This window comes from Psammomys obesus, unplaced genomic scaffold (assembly GCF_907164565.1).
Source record: "Psammomys obesus unplaced genomic scaffold, mPsaObe1.curated_primary_1811, whole genome shotgun sequence".
Lineage (NCBI taxonomy): Eukaryota > Metazoa > Chordata > Mammalia > Rodentia > Muridae > Psammomys > Psammomys obesus.
In genome coordinates, this window is record NW_026593895.1 from 614,317 (window position 1) to 631,501 (window position 17,185).

The 17,185-nt window shown below is 45.4% G+C and overlaps 1 protein-coding gene across 1 annotated transcript in view; it reads right to left on the minus strand.

The window, feature by feature from the left end:
- The window catches only part of Rab7a (RAB7A, member RAS oncogene family), a 50,654-nt gene continuing 33,469 nt past the window's right edge, over positions 1-17,185 (minus strand). The window contains exons 2-6 of the mRNA XM_055617418.1: positions 14,397-14,457; positions 11,634-11,760; positions 5,736-5,954; positions 4,875-5,003; positions 1-1,386 (exon numbers count right to left, since the gene is read on the minus strand). Coding sequence (XP_055473393.1) covers positions 1,291-1,386; positions 4,875-5,003; positions 5,736-5,954; positions 11,634-11,760; positions 14,397-14,449 — 624 coding nt within the window. The 5' untranslated portion in view covers positions 14,450-14,457 and the 3' untranslated portion in view covers positions 1-1,290. The remainder of the gene's footprint in view (positions 1,387-4,874; positions 5,004-5,735; positions 5,955-11,633; positions 11,761-14,396; positions 14,458-17,185) is intronic.

Sequence of the window (17,185 nt, forward strand, 5' to 3'; positions counted from 1 at the left end):
TTTTATTGGCATCACGTTCGTCTCTTTACAGAAGAACTCAGCCTACACCCTAGAGTGTAGACCTTTGGAGGGGAAGTGCTCCGGGAAGCAAGCCATGATGCAGGGCAGGACCTCGGGAGGGGACAGAACTGCCAGGGCTCAACCCAAGAGACGGTGGGTTAGTGCTGGGCCACACTTGGGTGGGGTGAGGTGGGGAAAGGAGGAAGGGTCTGCTAGCCTACAGGTACCACAACCCTGAAAGGAGCGCCTTCTAGAACAAAGGTAGAGTCACTAGGACAGGTCTGGTGGGGTTCTCCTTTCTTCTTCGAGTAGGATAGTGATCTAAAGGGCATCATAAAGTGTTGAACATGAGGAAAGAAAACAAAGGGGGAAAATGAGAATTTCAATTTCTGAAGTAACAGCAACTTATCCATTACACTACTGTATTATGCAAATCAACCTTTTGGAAAATTTAGACACAGAAGGGAACTGTCTAGTTCAGTTTTCCCTCTGGAGAGATGAAAAGCTTTTTGGCTCTTAAGTCTGTGATAAAAGGCGTACATAATTCTTGTGTCTACTGTACAGAATACTGCCACTAGCTGAACTTACAGATTTGAGTCTCTAACACTCTGTAATCCAGACAGGGTTCAACCCTCCACCTTGCACGCCTGCGTTAGAGGACTTAAACACACAATCCAGGAATTCCTTACACTAATTTATACATTTTAATTGGTTGCATATATTAACATGTACTATAAGATTCTTTTCTAAGAAGCATTACATAATAAATGGATACTGTAAAAAGATCTGATTAGTTAAAAGTAACAAGCATTAACAGATACATACAAAACAGCCTGTTCAGAATGGAGCGTGGGCACCAGCCTTCCCACAGGACCTTCAAGGAGGGGTAAGGGTAAAAGACCACAAGACCGTTAAAAAAAAAAAATTCAGATAATTAGACACAGATGAACTGTGAACAGTTCTCTCACTTTCCAGTGGACAAAAAGAGTATGCTTCCATGCCCACTGCACCCCAGAGCACCCAGGGTCTCCGCCATAGGCCATGCACAGGGCTCATGGTGGATAGCTGCCCCAGGAGCCCTGACCGGCATAGGCTGGAGTTTGCTTGCTGTGTGTGTGTGTGTGTGTGTGTGTGTGTGTGTGTGTTGGACAGCTGTGTGGTGGAGTTTCTTTTGGCAGCTGGATGTGAGAGATGACGTTCTGTTCTGTTTAGAGGAGGAGGGACGCATATTGAAGGCCTACGTGTGTGTTCTTGGTCTGAAAGACTCTGTGCTCTGTGCTCACTGCCCCTTCAACAACTGCAGCTCTCTGCGGAGGCCTTGGCCCGGTCATTCTTGTCCAGTTTGATGGGTTCAGGGAATTCATTGTACAACTCCACTTCTGTTTCCTGGATGAGGGGGCGGGGAGGGGAGAGAGGGGAGAGAGAGAGAGAGAGAGGGAGGTTGATGACATGGGTCACAGGGACAGAACCTGACTATGTGTCTACACAAAAGGATGGACACAGAATGCTTGCTGGCCACTGTGGACCACAGTCAGCTAAGGTGCTTTCTGTGGGGTTCACGTCAGTTCATTCATTTGTTCATTTGTTCTGAGACAGATTTCTCAGTGTAGTCTTGGCTGTTCTGGACTCAACTCTGTAGACCAGGCTGGCCTCAAACTCACAGAAATCTGCCTCCCTCTGCCTTCCTGATTACAGGCATGTGCTCCTGAGCCTGGCTTTCATTGATGGTCCCAGGATACGTTCCCCATGCCACCCACATGTTGCAGTGAGGGCACAGCTGTGGGTGAGACCATCGCCTGTGCTGCATGAGAAGGTAAGATGGGACTTTAGTCACTGCAGTCCACTTCCTGGATTAACCCTTCTTGTGAGGAGTGACTGAGTGCCCACACACCAAGCGCTAGGGCACATCCCTAGCAGTGTATTTTTATTTTATTCACAACAGTTTAAAAAAAAAAATGGAATGTCTTACTGTACTTACAAAACTGGACACCATCACTGCCGTTCACAACAGTCATCACCCAAAAAGATGAGTGTGCCAAGCGGCTGCTCTTTCCCCAGAAACCAATATTTTTTCTCACCTTCCCCCTCCAAAGGCAGGAGTGCAAGCAGGGCTTTACATATGCCAAGTAAGGCCTCTGCCAGTGAGCACTTCCCCTAGACCTGTCTTGTTATTGCTGTTAGACATGGGGTCTTCCTCTGTGGCCCAGCCTAGCCTTGGGGTCTTGGCAATCTTTCTGCTTCTATAAGGATGATAGGTGTGCATACCATATCCCACTTCAGTTTCCTTTTAGTGGACTTTAAGAGTCTTAATTTGAAACAGGCTCCATTTCAGCCTCTGTATTACAGCCTTGGCCTTACTACTTTGCATTGGGGCTGAATGGCATCTGTATTAGATGAAGCACCTTGTTTAGACACATCAGTTTGTGATTTTTGGTTATTATATACAGCAATAAATTTATATTCCTGTCAGCACTAATAACACAAAAAGCAGAGAATATGAATGACAGCCTTGGATAGAACGGGTGTCAACCCCAAAGTTCACATGCTATACTGAGTCCTAACCCCCAGTGTGCCTATGCCTAGACTATTCAGATTAGACCAGGTTTTACCTGTGGCATCTGCTCTCACAGGACTTCCAATTTTCCTTTTCAGAAAGGATCTCACCCATACCCCAGGCTGGCCTTGAACCTGGCATGTATTACCATACTGGGTTTATGGGTACTAGAGATGGATCCCACCCCAGCGTCTCACACATGCCAGAACACACTATCCAACTGAGCTCAAGCTCCAGGGCTTATTATATATGCTGTTACTGAGATACCTGGAGGGCTCATCACATTTGCTGTCTGAGCAAGGCAGCCCTGTGTGGACACAGCAAGACAACAGCCATCTGTACACACTAGGAGTCTTCCATCCCAACCCCAGTATGTTAACACCCTGGTCCCAGACTCCAAAATTGTGACAACAAAATAAAATGTCTCATGTGTAAGCTGTGTGATCTTGTGTTCTGTTATGGCTAATACAATTCCAACAAGAACCAGCAGGGCTTCAACTTGGCTGGGGAGGGCTGGGTAGATACTGAAAGAAAGGTGGTACGAATAAAGCAGCGGTTGTCAACACCCTCAAGGTCATGTACATCGTGATTCATAACAGCAGTAAAATCACAGTTTTGGATCACAACATGATGAACTGTTTTAAAGGGTTATAGCCTTAGGAAGATTGAGAACCAATGAGGTAAAGGAACCCAGACAGCCATTGAAGGGGACAATGGCTACTTCCCAACAGTCACTCTCACTGGGAACCTCAGTTTTCTGAAGGGAAAAGGGGCCAAGAGCTGAGTTACAGCTAGACCTTCAGAATGCATCTGACAGGAAGATGAGTTTTTGTTGTTAGATACAAGTCTTCTATATCCCAGAGTGGCCTTAAACTGATCCTCCTGTCCCCACCTCCCAAGCTTTGGGATTATAGTGTGTTCTTCCACATCTTTTCTGTATAGCCCAGGCTGTCCTGGAACTTGCCATCCTCCTTTCTTCTTACCTCAAGCTTCCTAAGTGCTGAAATTATCACAGGCACCACCACACCCAGCTAAGATGGCCTTTTCTATCTATGGCCAAAGGCCATCAAAGACAAGAGTTGGAGAGGAGGAAAGGAAGTTGGAAGGTAGGTGAAGAGTAGCATCTACTCGAGATCGAAAGGTCACTCTGGGCACATTCCCAAGGTACCTCTGAAAGGACCACATGTGGTACATATGGACCCTTGGTGAGTCAGGGAACTTGAGAGCCCTATTCTTAGAATTCAAAAGGACCCCTAGTTTCTCTTAGTAATATGAAATACTAAGATGTACAACAAATGTCATGGGAACATGCTGGCCATTCATAGAGAAGAGCACAGTAAGCCAGCCTAGGAGGAGAGGCTCAACGGGACAGTGCTATGAATGCGAAGGTGGCAACTTGAAAGAGCCAGCAGTTAGAGCTGATACCCACAGACTGCTGGTTGAGTTCCCCAAGCCCACACTTTTAAAAATTAAGTACCAGCCCCAATGCTGTGACAAACCCAGGACCTTGCATATGCTAGGCTAACACACTAGACTGAGTGCTACACTTCCAGCCCTACTATGTTGTCCTAGCTGGCCTTGAACTTGGCACCCTGCCTCGGCTGCCCCAATAGTTGGGATTACAGGCCTGATTCATAGGACTAGCCTCTTTACTTGCTTAGCACACGATGGTATCTTCTCAAAGAGTGGGAGCTCTGGGTTCCTTGACGTGGTTTTCTTGTCTTTCTTTCTTGTGGGTGCGTGTACATGAGCACTCTCAGGAAAAAGCAATTTCCTGTATTGAGAGCTGAGTCAGGTAATCACAATCATCCTTTGAAGCTGGCATTCCGTCTTGCAGGAGAGGGGTAGAAGCTCAAATGTGAATGACTAAATGACAGCTGGGATGTTGAGTCAAGCTTATCTCAATAAATACAAGCACTGATCTGGTAGGAGTGGACCCCTAAGTGGCCTAAAAACCAACCAACCAACCCACTCAGGAATAATTGAGCCCACACCTCCTTCACAAGGATGTCCCTGTTTTGTTCCCTGATGCTTATACTATGTCTGGAACTCACTACTGAAGGATGAGGCTGCCCTCAATGCACTGTATTTTAGGTAAGTGTTCTATTACCAAGCCACACCGCAGCTCTGCCCTGAATGGTTCTGATGACTAATAAAGCTGTGGATCCCCTAGGGACGGAGGCAGAATTGGTCATGACCTGCCCATCCAGAGAAGCACTTTATGTTTCCCCAGCTACAGCTTAGAGAGGAGAGGCATCAAGGAAGGGACAGCAGACAGCACCAGAGGGCACCATACAGCTCCAGGGCCCTGGAGACCCACCTGTTTAAGGGCATTCCGAGCAATTGTCTGGAAGGCCTGCTCCACATTGATAGCCTCCTTGGCACTGGTCTCGAAGTAGGGAATGTTGTTTTTGCTGTAGCACCAGGCTTGTGCTCTCTTTGTGGCCACCTACAGGAGGAAGGAGGACAATAGTGACATGAACAGAAGACACATTTCTCCCCAGGACAAGTATACTGGTGAAAACAGAATCTGGTAATGAGGACGAGTGTGGCATAGAGACCTACATGTCAGCTCACTCAGCTGCCCATCTGAAGGATCCAAACTGGAGGTACATCTGTCCATAGCCAGACCTTGTGGCCCTTGTGCCATGGACCAAGAGCCAAGCACAGGAGGTGGAGAGCGATTCTCCTGGGGTCCCGGTCCACAGCTGATTTCTGGTATGAACCCTCTCTCCCTCACTCATCTAGGGCCACCTGTGTGGAATGCCACTGGTACAGATTTCACAGTGCTCCCCAGTTAGCTCTTTCCTTCCCCTACCCCAGCCAAGGAAAGGGAAGGAGATGTCAGAAATAAGCTGAGCTATAATTAACAAAGCTTTGTTCCAACAGAAATGCTGTGTAGAATTACAGCAGAGCAAGATGACTCAAGCCCATAGCATTCTCCCACCCTTGAAATGAGAAAACCAATTCCTTCCTTTATGGTGCATCAGGAGAACGGAAGCTCTGAGAACGAAGATAGCTCTGCATCAAAGCTGGCTAGGGACAGCTGGAGTAACTGGGTGACAAGCACTCCCACCAGAACCTTCCCAAGTTATTCTGAGCCTGCAACAAGACCCCCCACATTCCTCCCAGGCAGCAGAGGAGCAAGGCTGTGACGGTGACTGCTACTGTTAGAGCTTACTTGTCTGTTCTCGAGGTCAATCTTGTTTCCCAACACAACAAAAGGGAAGTTCTCGGGATCCCGGGGGCTGGCCTGGATGAGAAACTCGTCTCTCCAGCTGTCGAGGGTTTTGAATGTGTTGGGGGCAGTCACATCAAACACCAGAACACAGCAATCTGCACCTCTGTAAAAGGCCACACCCAGAGACTGGAACCGTTCTTGACCGGCTGTGTCCCAGATCTGCAAGCAACAAAACACCTGGTCTTCAGGAGGTGCTGGTGTGTGTGTGTGCACAGGTACAGGGGGAGTACATGAGTCTCCTCTTTCTACTCCCAGGTATGTACATGGAGCATGAACATATACAGCCTCAAGACTTACATGTCCTGGGAACTTTCCAAGGGCTTGTTTATTATGCTTTATTTGGGTGCTAGATGCAGCATAGGCAGGCCTTAATTTGCAGTCCTTCTGCCTCAGCTTCCTCAGTGTTGAGATTACAGACATGTACTACCACAGTTTTAGAAATAAAAGACTACTGACTAAAATGAATGTATCTATGTATTTTTAACAATGTCATTTCTTTAATGAAAAAGCAGTTTTTGCTTTGTTTGTAACTCAAAACCCAAATTATCCAAAACTCCTGACAAAAAGATCTAGAGTAGATCTGCAGCAGGTCCCACTGGTTAAGCACAGACAGTGTCCTAGGGGGCATGTTTAACTTAGTGGCAAATGGTATATGCAATTCAAACACACAAATTTTTGAAAAAACTCAAGAAAATTGAGTCATTGTTCCTAGAAAGTTTCTAAAATTACCTTCGCTTCAAACTTTAAAAAGTACAATTCGTATTTGTCAATGAGAACAGAAAATACAGCCCTATGTTAAATGGTACTTTAAAATTTTCTAACTGAATTTTTTTGGAGGGTTAGTGGTGGGAGCAGAACCCAGGGCACTGTAAACTCTGAGCAAGCTCTACTGCTCACCTATATATTTCCCAAATATTTTTTTATATCCCAAATTATACCCATATATTTGTCTATCACTCTCTTGATAATTTGGGTCAGTGGAACACATGGCCTCATAAATGCTAAGTACACAATCTACTACCTGACAAGTATTACTATGCCACTGTACTTAAAGAACAAACCTATGGCCAGGGAGATGGTTCAGCAGCTGCTCTTCCCTGGGTTTGAATCCCAGCACCCACATAGTGGCTTTAATTCCAATTCCAGGAGATCTGGCACCTTCTTCTGGGTGTGCGTGGGCTCCAGGCGGGAATGTGGTGCAGAGACACATGCACATAAAACACTACCCCCCATGACCCTTTCCCCCCACACTCCAGAAGTAAAATGGTGCCTGGAGAAATGTCTTATACCAGTAGCGCTCTGCTGTCAGTCTCTTTCAACTTGCCTTTTCTCATATCCAAAATGGCCAGCTAACAGTCCTTGTTATGCTGCACTTTATCCCCTGGCCATACATCCTTATATGCAGGGCTGCAGTGAACACTCTCACGCTGCTCTCCTCACGCCAAACCTTAGTCTTAAGCCATAGACAGACAAAGAGTCTCCTAGAATGGTAGGCACGCATGTGTCCACTTTGCAGAAGAGCATCCATCTCAATATTACTCCAATTCCCTGAAATCAGGCTTTGAGGCCATTAAGGTTTCAGGACCTGCCATTTGCTGTACTCCACCCCTGTAACCCTGAGCTGCCTGTCAGCACGTGCTCCTGTTCAGTGACTTCTTTGGCTATTTGGGAATCACCCTATTTAGGTGTTAGATTTAATGTGCTCTCATACAATCTTGACCTTATGACTTGTTCTCGGTCCACTTTAAGTGCTCAAGGTAAAAAAAATAGCCTCTCTTTTCTATATGTTTTAACTTGTGCTCTTTTAAAACCCCCCCCCCCCACTTCAGGTCCTGGAGCCTGTAGCTACCTCTCTTGAAGGTCCTGCTCCAGCTGTCCAAGCAGGATCTGTGTCCCTCAGAGTTCCCAGCAAGGGCCCATGCCTGTGTCCTGTCCCATGGGCATGCTTGTGCAGACACCACTGCTTCTGTGACTTTAGTTGACCATGTTCCTGAGTGCTAACGCACGCCTGGCTGAAGCTAGCACTGCATACTGACTCTTAGCTTCTTCAACGCTATCAGAAATGTGAGCGGTAAAACACAGCCATCTCTAATCCACTGGACATTACAATGTGGAACTCCAATCCTGGTTTCCTTACAGCAGGACCCAATGTGGAATTCACACCTGAAGACGCAACTAACAGCACGTCACGCCTTTAGTAGGCATTCATGAATTTCTCTTCTTATCATTATTCCTAGACAGTCTAATAACTGCTCACATAGGAGTAGGTATTGTAAGTAATTTGGAAAGTTATTTAAAGTTCTGTAGGGTAATGTCCTCACATTCTACATAGACATGACCAATTAATTTTATTTATAAAATATTTTTGATTTAAATTATTTAATTATTTTATCCTGTGGGTGTTTCCGTCTGCATGTAAGTCTGTGTACCACCTGCATGCCTGGTGTCAAGGAAGCCAGACAAGGATGGATTCTCTGGGACTATAGTTACAAATGGTTGTGAGTACCACAATGCATGCTAGAACTCCAGGGAACTCTGGAAGAGAGTAAACAGTGTCCTTAAACACTGAGCCATCTCTCTGGCCCTTATGTTTATCTTTTTAAAGATAGGATCTAAAGTAGCTCATACTACCCTGAACTCACTCAAGCTGTGACAAGCATGCACTACCACATTCAGTTTTATGTTGTGCTGGGGACTGAATCCAGGATTATATGCATGCCATGCAAGTGCCTGACCACCTCAACGACACAAACCTGAAACCCTGGACACGACATAAAGGTTACATCTTGGTGAGGAAGTGTCTCAACCAATCCCGAGTAAACATACATGCTTTCTTTGCTCCACAGTTCTGGAGATGGAATCCAGGGCCTGATGCATCATAGCAAGTATTTTATTGTGGAACGACTCTTCTAGCTCTATGTGCTTGAGTTTATTTATTTGATTTTTTGAGACAGGGTTTCTCTGTGTAGCCCTGGCTGTCCTGGACTTGCTTTAGAGACCAGCCTGTCCTTGAACGCAGATCAGCCTGGCTCTGCCTCCTGAGTGCTGGCTCAGAGTTCTAATTCTAAAAACAATCTGCTGGCTACGCCTTTTGGGCACCACCCACTGCAGCCATTGTTGTAGTGCTGTGGTTAGCTGGCAGCCTCACGGCTGCTCCTTTCTTGGCTTCCATGTCCATCCTTTCCTTGGTTCCTCTTTAGTCTTTTCAGGGTGGCTATCATTGCCATTCAGGTATATTTTTTATGTATCCTTCCTGGAAGTTGAGCTTTCTGGATCTCTGAATTGGTGCAATGTCAATTCTGGGAAATTCTTGGCAAATTTTAATTTTATTCTTTTTATTCCTCCTGTAACTGATTAAAAGCAGGTCTGTGCTGGAATATAGCTCAGTGGAAGGGTGCTTGCTGGACATGTATAAAACCCTAGGACAAAAATAAAAAGCAAGTGAGTGTGACCTCACTGCGCCTGCTTTTCCCCCATTTCTTTGTTGCAGATCCTTTCTGCTATGCCCATTCCACTATAAACTGAAATTCCCAAAGTTTTACAAGCTCTATTAATTTTTTTCTCAAGTCTATACTGCCTGTTTTCTTCTCTGTAGATGTAAGATTGTTTTTCTTTTAAGTTAGAATCAGTGAACAGGGCTGTAGTGAGAGCTTGTGTGAGAACACCTTATCATTTGGAGGTTCCATGCTCAGTCCCTAACACTGACCACCCACCCCTCAGAGAGGGGAAGGTTCTAATATGTTAACTGGGTCTAATAGTTAATGCCTGTACTCCTAGCACTTTGGGAAACAGAGGCAAAACAACTGCAGCTTGGGCTATATAGAGTGACTCCCCACCTGTGAAAAGAAACCCTTTATCCTGGACGGCCCTGAACTAGCTGGGATTACAGCCTGTGAAACCAGACCCCACTCCTTCTAAAAAAGCACTCGCGAAGACCAAGGTGGTCAGCATGGGCTTCTTTTTCTGTGATGCCTTCTTCTCTTACTTATCTTTTACTCCAAGCTGCTAAAACTCTTGAGGAGTATGTGGGGATCCCTCCAGACTCTGCCCCATCACTCAGAAGCTGCCACCTCATCCCACTCTCTTCTAGACCCTTCTGGCCCGTGGGTCTTCACTGTGGCTCATTTGATGCTACCTGGTGGGACGGACTACAGCAGTGAGTGTGGCGGGAACCTCACTTCTCCACCCTGTGACGCCCAGAATCACAGCCTGGTTCCGGTGTTTGCCCAGCACCTGTTCCTTCCCACTTCTGCTGCTGTGGACAACCCAAGCTTATCCGCCCTTCCTGCAAGTCACCTGTTCTCTCTGGTTTCCTGCAGTCTCAGGGTTCTTTTTGTTTGTCTGTTTTTGTTGTTTTTCCAAGACAGGGTCTCATGTAGCTCTGGATGTCTTTTACTGGTAGGCCAGGCTGGCCTCACAGAGGTCCACAGAACTCACAAAGGTCCACTTGCTTCTTCCTCTCAAGTACTGGGATTGAAGGTGGGCTCCACTAAGCCTGGCCAGTATCAGGTTCTTTTTGAAACCGTGCCCAACCCTTGCAGCATAACAGTTTAAGAATGCCTTTCATTTATTTTGATGTTTTTTTTTTCCAGTTTTTGAAGTTCTAAAGTTTCCATATCCTCATTTTTTATAGCAGCCCCCCCTTTAAGGTAGTCATTGTGAAGATAACTTGTGACGTATGATTTCCTCAAATGGCCTCTCCTTCCAATTTTAAGTGTCCCACACACTCATTTTGTTTTTTTCAAGAATGATAGGAGTTTCTGTTAAATTCTTCAAGATAGATTCCTGTTCTCTGAAGAGTATAAACTTAGTTAGATATTATACACATGAAGTTGGATCTGGGTACACCATCCTTTAACTTCAGCTCCTGGGGGAGGCTGAACGGAGATTTACAAGTTCAAGGTCAGTGCCTAGGCAGTGACATTAACACCTTGTCTCCAGACACTAGTTTTAAAAGGGGACAAAGCGTGACAGACAGCAGAGCATTTATCTACTAGCACTTAAGGGATCATAGGTTCAGTTTCAGGTTCGCCATCCCCCAAACACACACCACCAAAGCAACCACCATACATGGGGATGGGGCACAGTGGGGCATTGCCTCAAGCCCATGAGTCCCACAAGCATTGCCACATCTTTGGCCTGTCTCCCTGTCTTGCTTTTACATTCTTTCTGGGGACTGGACATGGGAGGGTGGGGAGTGAGGGTTTGAGGGGGATGTTTCAGTTTTAGCTCCCCACATGGGCAGTAGTTTACAGTTCCTGTCCTTTCACAGCTGAAATTGAAAAATCATCCAATATGTGTGTGTGTGGGGGGGGGGGGAGAGTAGAGAGTTGGGGGTGTGTGTCAGTTTTAGCTCCCCACATGGCAGTAGCTTACAGCTCCTGTCCTTTCACAGCTGAAATTTAAAAATCATCCAATATCATGGCAGAAGCCTCTGAGTATATCAAAATTTCACTTCCCTCTTTGTTCTAGAAATTTGCTTTTCTCTAATTTAATGACTAACTTTCTGGTATTCTGAAAATCTTCAGATGTATGTGTGTATGTATAGGTGGGCTAGGGAAGGTTGACTTCTATTAGCTCCATCCTAAAATTCGAGCCAATTAAGAGTTCTTATCTTTGTGCCAGGTGTGGAGGCAGAAGCCTGTAATCCTACCACTCAGGAGGCAAAGGCAGGAGGAACTCTGTTACAGAGTTTGAGGCCAGCCTAGCCTGACACCCTGTTGTTCCCCCAGACCCAGCAAAGGGTAAATGAAACAGTATACATACACACATACACACAATACATTTTAAAAGGTTAATTAAGCTAGCAGTCTGGCTGGCAGCTGAGTAGTGGCTTACCTGCATGGTAACAAGTCTGTCGTCAACCATCACCTCCTTGGTCAGAAAGTCTGCTCCTATTGTGGCTTTGTACTGGTTACTGAACTTCTTATTCACATACTGGTTCATGAGCGATGTCTTTCCAACACTGAAATTGGAGAAAAACCGTAAGTCTAAGTCAAATAAGGGGCTGAAACCAACCTGTGTCTACAATTTTAAAAGCAATCTGTCTGGGCTAGGGAGATACTTTACTTGGTAGAGTACTTGCCTGACACACATAAGGCCATGGGTTCAATCCCTAGTACTGCAACAGTTTAAAAAAACAAAACAAAGCATTTTATCCAAGGAACTTGCCTGTCATAATTGAGAATGGGCATCTCCCTCTCTGCCAAGGATAGCACCAACAATCACCCTAGATCATAGTATCATCACATACTAGAAGACTTGTGTTTTCCTGGGATGGTGCAGGAGGAGGGGCCCGACAGGGTGGCTTGGCAGGTGTGGTGGTTTGAATGAGCATGCCCCCACAGGCTCATGTATCTGAACTTGATCTCTTGTTGGGGAGGTGTGTCACTGGGGGTGGGCTGTCAGATCTCAAAAGATTCTTACCCATTTGCAGCGCATCCTCCCACCCTCTATTCTCCCTTAGTCTGTGAGTCAAGACACATGGTCCCCACCACATGGTCATGGACTCATCCTCTGAAACTGTAAACCCCAATAAATTCTTTCTTATGTAAATGCCTTTTTCATTGTGTCTCATCCCAACAGTAGAAACTTAACTAAGACAGCACTGCCAAGCCCAGTGACATGAGTTCAATCCCAGGCTTCACTGGGGGTTGAGGGTTCTTGCAAATTACAGTCTGACCTCCACACATGTACCAAGACATGTGCAATCCCCACACATACACAAACACAAAATAAATGCCCCCACAATATTCAAAATAAATAAATGTAATTAAAACGATACAGGGAAAAAAGGGATTAGCTCTGTAGCAGAGCCCCTTTGATTCCAGCATAGCATTAAAACACAGACACACCAAAAACAACACCATTACCAAAAACCCATAAAACAAGAACTACAATGCAGATATCTCTCATACATGGAACACAGTCCATACACTTCAGTACAAACAACTCAGGTGGTAGAACTTAGCACATTTTTCCTTCTAGAAGGCAGAAATATATATATTCCTAAAAAGAATCTTATGAGCAGCTCACTCTGCCATTCCAAACCATCACTGTACTCCTAGGTGTTCAGTGATAGAGCTAAAGGTAAAGGTACCTGTTGCCAGCCTGACAGCCTTAATTAAATTTCCTGGACTCCACAGTAGAAGAAAAAACAACTCTTGCACACTGTCTTCTGACCTTCGTATAGACATACATATGCACACACATAATAATAAAATGTAATTTCCAAAAATTCAAGGAACATTGCTCCAAGGAAGTTTTTCACCAAGAAAACTCAACAATCAAATGTTCAGTAAAGTAAGGGTAGCGTCAAGGTAACACAACCTAAAGCCTTTCTTGTCCATGACTTTCCACAAACAATCAAATTCGTATTCAGAGAACCTGGGCCTAGACACAGCCGAAGGCAATCGTGCTGGCTGGGGTGTAGCTCAATGGCTGACCACTGGCCTAGTGTGTCAGGGCTTGGGTTGCATCTCCAGCACTGCAGCACAATTAGGATTTACAGGGAAATAGCAGTGTGATCTGTAATGCGTCAAGGGCCACAGCCTCCTTTCAAACAAGTTTGGGCAGCACAGACAGTGTGTTGTTTCTGACAGCACTGGGCAGGGGACACTAACCTTAGACCCCGCACCACGTGTGTATGCAGTCTCAAAAACAAGAAAATGCTCGTTGGAGGGTTCTTTAAGCAATTCAAATAGGCCAAACAGACAGGAAAACCACTGGCTCTGAAGGAAAGAACGTTGGAATACAGGGCACACCCACTTTCATTATTGTTCTTATTGCCTTCTTTTCCTAAGGCAGGTTTATACAGTCCAGGCTAGCTTCAACATTTCAGGCTTCATGGATCTTCACATCTCAGCCTTTCAAGCAGCTGGGATGACAGGCATGTGCCACTGTCCTAAGTTACTATTTTTATACACAAGCACTCAGTGAAGCAAGGCCATCATGAGTCACATAAGAAACCATGTCTGAAAACTATAGTACAAAAAACAAACAAACAAAAACAAGGCAGAGACGGACAGATCTCTGTGATTTCAAGGCCAGCTTGGTCTACACAAAGAGTTCCAGAACAAAGCTACATGGTGAGAACCCTGTCTTGATTCCCCCCCCTAAATTTCCTAACACACACACTGAGGCACAGCAGAAGGAAGGGAACACACATGTGTGCACAAGCCACATCTGCACTGGCAAGGTACTAACAACAGATCATGAGAAGAGCACTTCCTAGTCTGGCCAGTTGGTACAGAAGAGAAGCCATAAAAAATGACCTTCATTTACTGGGTTCAGATCCCCTACCCCCCCAAAAACCCATACCCTAAAGAGATGGTGATATAGCTGTAGTAGAATCAATGCCTAACGTGCTTAAGATCCTCGGTTATTCCCAGGAAAACACACGCTCACACAGGACATACACACACGCACGCTAAAGGCAAGGAACAAAAATATACACCAAAGCAATATTCAAATTTCTACTACATTCCAACAGTAAAGGATAGAGGACAGGCCACAGAATTTGAAACTGTTGATATTGGGATCAGGAATGATGAGGCTCCAAGCCAATCCATCTGTGAGCTCAAATTCGTGAGAAACACTTACCCAGAATCTCCCAGGATGATGACTTTCAGCAACACTTTCTTCCTAGAGGTCATCCTTTAAGCTGTAAAAAGAAGGAGAGGAGCACAGGTGAGCTGAGAAAACAGCAAGGCAGACACTGTCTCCTACACTGCCATTACTCCATCAGGGACAGAGCCTCAGCTTTAACTCAGATTGCCCTCGGGTCAAGGGCTGAAAAGAACAGCGACCTTTGTAGAACTGTGAACCCTTGAGCTGCTCTAGACTGCAGGAGTGCTGGATCCAGTACTGGCATCAGCAGTTGGGATTAACACTCCAGACTCAAAAAGAGTGAAGATTTGCCTCACTGCTTAAGCATTACTTTCTCAGTAAAAGAACCTTTCATTCTTTCTTTCCTTCCTTCCTTCCTTTCTCCATTATCCCCTCCATATTTCTTTCTTTTGTTTTTCCAAGACAGGGTTTCTTTGTGTAGCTCCAGCTGCCCTGGAACTCATTCTGCAGACGAGACTGGGCTCAAACTTAGAAATCTGTCTGCCTCTGCCTCCTGGGTGCCGTAATTAAAAGCATGTGCCATCATGCCTGGCTAGTAACCACTTTATTAAAGCAGTACCCTGTGCTGGCTAGTTTTATGTTAACTTGACACAAGCTAGAGTCATTTAGAGAGGACGGAGTCTCAAATTAGAAAATATCTCCATAAGATCAGGCTGTAGGCAGGTCTGTAGGCCATTTTCTTAAATTAGTGATTAACAGGAAAGTGAGGGCCCAACCCCAGCCCATTGTGATGCTATTCCTGCCTGAGCTATTGGTCCAGGGTTCTATAAAAAAGCAGGCTGAGCAAGCCACAAAGAGCAATCCAGTAAATAACAATCTTCCATGGCTTCTGCATCAGCTCCTGCTTCCATGTTCCCATCTGGTCTGAGTTCCTGCCTTGGCTTCTCTAAATGAACTGTGCCTTGGGATGTGTGGGCCAAATAAGTCCTTTCCTCCCCAAGATGTTTCTGGTCACAGCACTTCATCACAGCAACACCAGCTTGTTGGAGGGGTGGGAAAAGAAGGATGATGATGGCACGGTACTGTGCATTCCATAAGAGGAAATTAAGAAGAAAAAAAAGGAAATTAAGAAAGAAACCAAGAAGCTAATCAATCTGGAGAAGACATGCCCATTGCTACTGTGTCTTCACCACAGTGATGGTCACCACTGCCACTAAATATTGAGTTCTCCCTCCAAAACATACCTGGTCTCAGGAGAGCTGCTGATTTATATTTAGAAGGCTATAACCTTGAAAGAACTATAGTGAAAGAACTCTATCCTGAAGCTGGAAGAAGGACACACTTCAATTCTGAAATCTGTTTTTATGGACCTTAAAAGCCCTGGCTGTGTAATCCTAGCCAGGCAGGTGGATCTCTGTGAGTTCAAGGTCAGCCTGGTCTACAAAATAGTCCAGAACAGTATGTGTGTGTGTGTGTGGGGGGGGGGGGCTGCCTGTGGAACTAGGAGACCAGAAACATTGTATCTGGAGAAAGGGTACTGACCCCAAAGTCACAGCAGACCTGACTAGCTGGCTACTGGACTTAGCAATCACCATTCCAAATCAAGCATACCTCCCTCAGGGCAGGTGAGATCACATTAAATTCTGTTTACTTTCTTTTTTTTCTTACTGTTTAGCCACTTATGTAAAATTAACTTACACACAGAAAAGGATGGGAACAGAATGGCAGACTCAGGCTGGCAAGATGGCTCAATGGGTAAGAGCTCTTGCCATCAAGTCTGACAGCCTGAACTCGGTGCCTGAGACCAACCTGGTGCAGGGAACCTGCAGTCGTCCTTCCAACCCCAGCTTACTGACCTCAGCAGATACCTCAAGTCACAGGAATGCCTCCCAGCCCCCAAAATAAACTCCAGACAATAAATATAAATGAAATAAAGTTTCTAAAATAGGTAGAAGCCAGAAATACAGTATTATTAAACAACAGGAAGCTAAGGGACTGGGAATGGTAGTGAAAACTTCTCACTGGTTAAAACAAAAAAAAGACCACCCAAGCTGGGTGCCCAAGCTGGACGTGGTGGCGCACACCTGGAATCCCATCGCTCAGGGAGGCAGAGGCAGGTAGATCTCTGTGAGTTCAGGGCCAGCTTGGTCTACAAAGCAATTTAGGACAGCCAAGGCTATCTAGGGAAACCCTGTTTTGAAAACCCAAATAAAATAAAATATTTAAAAAAAAAAAGACCAACTAGTGACTCAGCTATACTTTGTAGAAAAATTGAGAGACATACTGATAGCTGGTTCTGAGAGAGCAAGAATAAAACAGCACTAGCCAGGTGAGGAGGAAGAAAGAACGAGTGAGTGGCTTTGGTCAGATCACTGCTGTAAAAATAATGAAGTCATGTTGTGAGGAGAGCTTGGGAGGCAGAATTTAGCAATTGGCTGCACTGAGTTTGTGCACCTCTCTCTTTCTGCAGCAGTCTCCTTGGCAATATATCTACTTAACTCCAAACCCAGGTTCCCAGAGGACTCCCAGGGCACTAGGGCCTGTCCATTGTTTTTCTTCCGGTCAAATTGTGCCTGAGATGTCTGCCAATTCTGAGATGTTTTAAAAAGCCCAAGCTAGCCTCCAACCTCCAATTCTCTAGTGCCCATGACTTTTCCTGCATTACCTGGACAACTGGGGTTCGACATATGATCAGTGACACTCTGCTAACTTGCAAGGAGAAACAGAATAGCACAAAGGTCAAGAGTCTCCCTGAAAGATAAGCCCGCTGTGTTGCCAATCCTGATGGAAACAGTTACCAAATCATGATCCTCCTAATGAAG